At 27.7% G+C, this 5,000-nt stretch overlaps 1 protein-coding gene and 1 non-coding gene across 2 annotated transcripts in view; one reads left to right on the top strand and one right to left on the bottom strand.

The window, feature by feature from the left end:
- Positions 1 to 407, bottom strand: part of LOC113826953 (uncharacterized) — a 1,182-nt gene extending 775 nt beyond the window's left edge. Inside the window, exons 1-2 of the mRNA XM_027379850.2 lie at positions 380 to 407; positions 1 to 216 (exon numbers count right to left, since the gene is read on the bottom strand). The exon at positions 1 to 216 is cut by the window's left edge and continues 149 nt beyond it. Of these exons, the coding sequence (XP_027235651.2) occupies positions 1 to 216 (216 nt within the window). The 5' untranslated portion in view covers positions 380 to 407. The remainder of the gene's footprint in view (positions 217 to 379) is intronic.
- Positions 408 to 4,037: 3,630 nt separating this feature from the next.
- Positions 4,038 to 5,000, top strand: part of LOC113826952 (uncharacterized) — a 1,966-nt gene continuing 1,003 nt past the window's right edge. Inside the window, exons 1-2 of the transcript XR_011399141.1 lie at positions 4,038 to 4,074; positions 4,993 to 5,000. The exon at positions 4,993 to 5,000 is cut by the window's right edge and continues 360 nt beyond it. This is a non-coding gene — a transcript (uncharacterized protein). The remainder of the gene's footprint in view (positions 4,075 to 4,992) is intronic.

Raw genomic sequence — 5,000 nt, 5'->3', positions numbered from 1 at the left:
GGACGAAGCCTCGCGCTTTCCGCGGCTGGCCAGGGCCACGGCTGCCGCTGCGCCCACGGCCAGAGCGCCCACGGCAGCGGCGCCTGCGGCCAGACCTGCGGCGCTGACGGTGACGGTAGTGGCAGCCGCAGTGCCAGTGGCCAGGAGAATGATGCTTTGGGCGAAGTCGATAAGGACGGCACTGAGGGCCAGGGCGAGGAGGAGACGGCCGTTCATCTGAGGAAAGATACACTTCAGAAAGAAATTCGGTCATGGACAAATATGATTATTATTGCTATTGGTCTTATCACTAAGCAGTTACATGCGAAACACACTACTCATTCGTAAATAAGATTAAAAAAAAGACAAAACTAAGAAGCTTCAGCATGGGACGGAGAACCTTGAGCGAGTATGCGTTGTGCCAGGCGAGGACTGACGGCACTTGGAAGAATCCTGCCTTATATACATCTCCGGCGTGACCTTGTCTGAATAGATAATTAGAATGCCTATTCTATGGGCTCCCGATGCCCTATAACGAGGCCTTGCTTCCTTATAATGTATAACGTGATTTTCGTTGTCTTCATGCCTTTGGAAAGGTGACCTTTAACCTCTCCGCTGACGTGTTGCAGTTGATCTCATAGAGTTTGTTGACTTGCAATTTTTCCGGATCATGTGCAATGTCTGGATTTCATCGTTATCATAATAATATAGACCAAGCTTGTATTAGAAACAAAATCACTAAATTCTTTACCAGCATATGATATTGTTATTATTATTATAATGGCAATGGTAATAACGATCATAAATACTAATGATGATAATAGTAATAAAGAATATGATACTACTGTTAATGATCGCCATCATTATCATCACTATGATAATCATTATCATTGTTGTTCGTACTGTTATCATTATCATTATAATTACTATTCGTGTCATTTTATCAATTATCTTCATTATTAATGCATTTATTGTTTTTATTGTTGTGGGTGTGGTTGTTGTTTTTATCATTGTTATTATTGTTATTGTTATTATTATTATCATTATTATTATTATTATTATTATTATTATTATTATTATTATTATTATTATTATTATCATTATCATTATCAGCAGCAGCAGCAGCAGTATCAGCATCATTATTATCATTATTGTCATTATTGTTATTATTAATATCATTATTATCATTATTTTATTATTATTATTATTATTATTATTATTATTGTTATTATCATTATTATTATTATTGGTATAATAATGATGAAAATAATATTAATGATGATGATAATAATTATAATGATAATAATAAGAAAAATGATAATGATAAAAATAATGATAATGATGAATAAGAACAATAGTAATAATAATAATTGTTATTTTTATTATTATCCTTATCATTATTACTATTATTATAGCAATAATTTTTTATTGTTATTATCGTTGTTATTATCTTCATTATCATCATTATCATTATTGTTATTATTATCGTTATCGTCATTATCATCACAATCATTTTCCTATCATTATCACCATTATTATAATTGGTATTACTAGCATTAGTGTTAGCATTAGTATCATCATTGCCATTTTTACTATTATTATCATTACCAGTATCATTAAAATCATCATCATCATTCACATTGTTATTGCTATTATCATTATTGCTATTATCATCATCATCGTCATTATTATTATTATCATTATTATTATTATTATTACTATTATTATCAGCATCATTATTATCATTGTTGCCATTATTACTATTATCATTATCATCGTTATCATTATCATTATTATTATCATTCCTGTTGTTATCATAATTATTAGTCGGAGCAGTAGAGTAATACCAATGATATTATTACTACTATCATGATCATTATGATTGTCATTTTTATGATTATCATAATAATTGATATCAGCATTATTACCATTATCACTTTCAGCATTAGCATCATCATAATTATCATTATTATCATTATCACTTTCAGCATTAGCGTCATCATAATTATCATTATTATCATTATCATTATTATTATTTATTAGTATCATTGTTACTATTGTTTTGATTATTATAATTGCATTATTGTCATTATCATTATTATCATTATTATTATTATTACGGTTATTACTACTAGTAATATTATTATCATTATTATTACTATTATTATGTTTATCATTATTGTTATGTAGTATCATTGCTGTTATTACTACTACTACTACTACTATTATTATTATTATTGTTGTTGTTGTTGTTGTTGTTGTTATTATCAAAACCGATCATTTTGTTATCATTATTATTATCATTATTACCGTTATCATTATTGATACTGTTATTATCAATATTAATGTTATTGTTATTATCATCATTATTATCATTATTATTATTATTATCATTATTATTATTATTATTATTATTATTATTATTATTATTATTATCATTATTGTTTTTTTATTATCATTATCATCATTATCATCATGTTCATCATCATCATTATCATTTATGATTATCGTTATCATCATCATTATCATCATTACTATCATTAATACTCTTATTAATATTCTATTATTAATTATCTTTATCATAATGATAATCATCACTATCATTATGATTATTATCACTATCATTATTACTATTATCATCATCGTCATCACAATTTTGTATTATTATCATTATATATATACTACCATTATCATCATTATCAAGCTAATTCTTATTTCAATTATTATCACCATCAGTATTAGTATTAGTATCATTGCTATGATAATGATAATGATAGTAATGATGATCATCATCATTATTATTATCATCATCATCATTATCATGATTATTATTATCATAATTAATCTTGCGAGCATCATAATTATCATTACTATTATGACTGTTGCCATTATCTTCACAATCACTATCACTGACTATCAGTTTTATTAGGTATTAATCTTACTTTCACCATGACTACTATTATCATTAGCATTACTATTGTTTTTGTTGTTGTCATTATTGGTATTATCTCCATCATCATTATTATTATTACTATTATTATGATTATTGTGATTATAATGATTACTAGTGTTACCACCTCAGACAAGGAGACTGTTTTGGTAACGTTGGTTAGTGTGTTCGTTAGTAAGTTATGAACATAAACGCTCTCTGAGTGCTTTTGGTTATTATTGTTGTTGTTATCATTATCACTTTTATTCTTATCAGCATCATTGTTATTGTTGTTATTATTATTGTTTTTATCATGATTACAATTATTGTTATTATTATCATTATCATCATTATCATTAACATCATTATTGTCATTACTATTTTTATCATCATCATCATTATTACTATTGTTTTTACCATTATGATTGATTGATCATCATCAGTGCTATTACTGCTATTGTCATTACTATTATTATCATAGTTTGATTATTACCATTTATCATCATTATCATTATTTTAGTGTCACTGTTATTTTCATTATTGTTATCATTATAATTTTATTACTATTATAATCATTGCTGTTGTTGTTGATGTTTATCTTTATTTTTGTTGTTATCGTTATTTTTATCATTATCATTGTAATGATTATCATTATCATTATTGTTTTTATTTTCAATATCCTTATCAATACTATTATTGTTACTATCATCTCTATCATCATTATTGATATTAACATTATAATTTTCATCATCATCATCATTGTCATAACTGTGAAAATCATAAGTAGCTTCTATAACTAAAAAAAATCCGATGATCTTTCAATCATCTACCTCTCCGTTGCATCTTAAACCCGCTAATCTATACACATAACCTATAATAAACATATATACACCAATCATCACCATATTACATCAGCACCATTCCATAAAGAGGAAACATACCACTGGAGTTAAAAAGAGTTCAAGAGACACCACAGTGAATATGGTTTTGGGAAATAAAACGTATTTTATGCGATGTGCTACAAGGAAGTAGGAACAGCCTATGGGAATGGCTCCAGGTTCCGATTGCTTCTCGGAGACAAGGTCACGAGGGAGCCGTACGGTATATAAGACGGAGCTCTACCAAGTGCCGGCAGTCCTCGCTTGGCACTACACGCTATTCTCAAGGTGCGCTTGGGCTGAAGCTAAGACGTTTTGATCACACTTTATTGTGTGTGTTTGTGTGTGTGCTTATATATATATATATATATATATATATATATATATATATATATATATATATATATATATATATATATGTATGTATATATATATATATATATATATATATATATATGTGTGTGTGTGTGTGTGTGTGTGTGTGTGTGTGTGTGTGTGTGTGTGTGTGTGTGTGTATGTGTGTGTGTATGTGGGTGCACACACAGACACACACGCATACACATACACACACACACACACGTATATATATATATATATATATATATATATATATATATATATATATATATATATATATATATATATATATATATATATATATATATATATATATATATATATATATATATATGTGTGTGTGTGTGTGTGTGTGTGTGTATGTGTGTGTGTGTGTGTGTGTGTGTGTGTGTGTGAGTGTGTACATATATACATATATATGCATATATATATATATATATATATATATATATATATATATATATATATATATATATATATGTATATATATACATATATATATTTATATATGTGTGTGTGTGTTCGTGTATTTATATATGGATATATATATATATATATATATATATATATATATATATATATATATATATATATATATATATATATATACATATATATGTGTGTGTGTGTGTGTGTGTGTGTGTGTGTGTGTGTGTGTGTGTGTGTGTGTGTGTGTGTGTGTGCGTGCGTGCGTGTGTGTGTGTGTGTGTGTGTATGTGTTTGTGTATGTGTGAGAGAGAGAGAGAGAATCTATAGATATAAATATATATACATGCGTTCGTGTGTGTGCTTTCATTTTGTCATTATGCTATGACTCATTTTCCTTTCTGTTGCGCGTTCCTTCCCCAGATGAACGG

The sequence above is a fragment of the Penaeus vannamei genome, chromosome 16 (assembly GCF_042767895.1).
Source record: "Penaeus vannamei isolate JL-2024 chromosome 16, ASM4276789v1, whole genome shotgun sequence".
NCBI lineage: Eukaryota > Metazoa > Arthropoda > Malacostraca > Decapoda > Penaeidae > Penaeus > Penaeus vannamei.
Note: the sequence above shows the minus strand (reverse complement) of the source record. Positions and strands in the feature narration are given on the sequence as shown.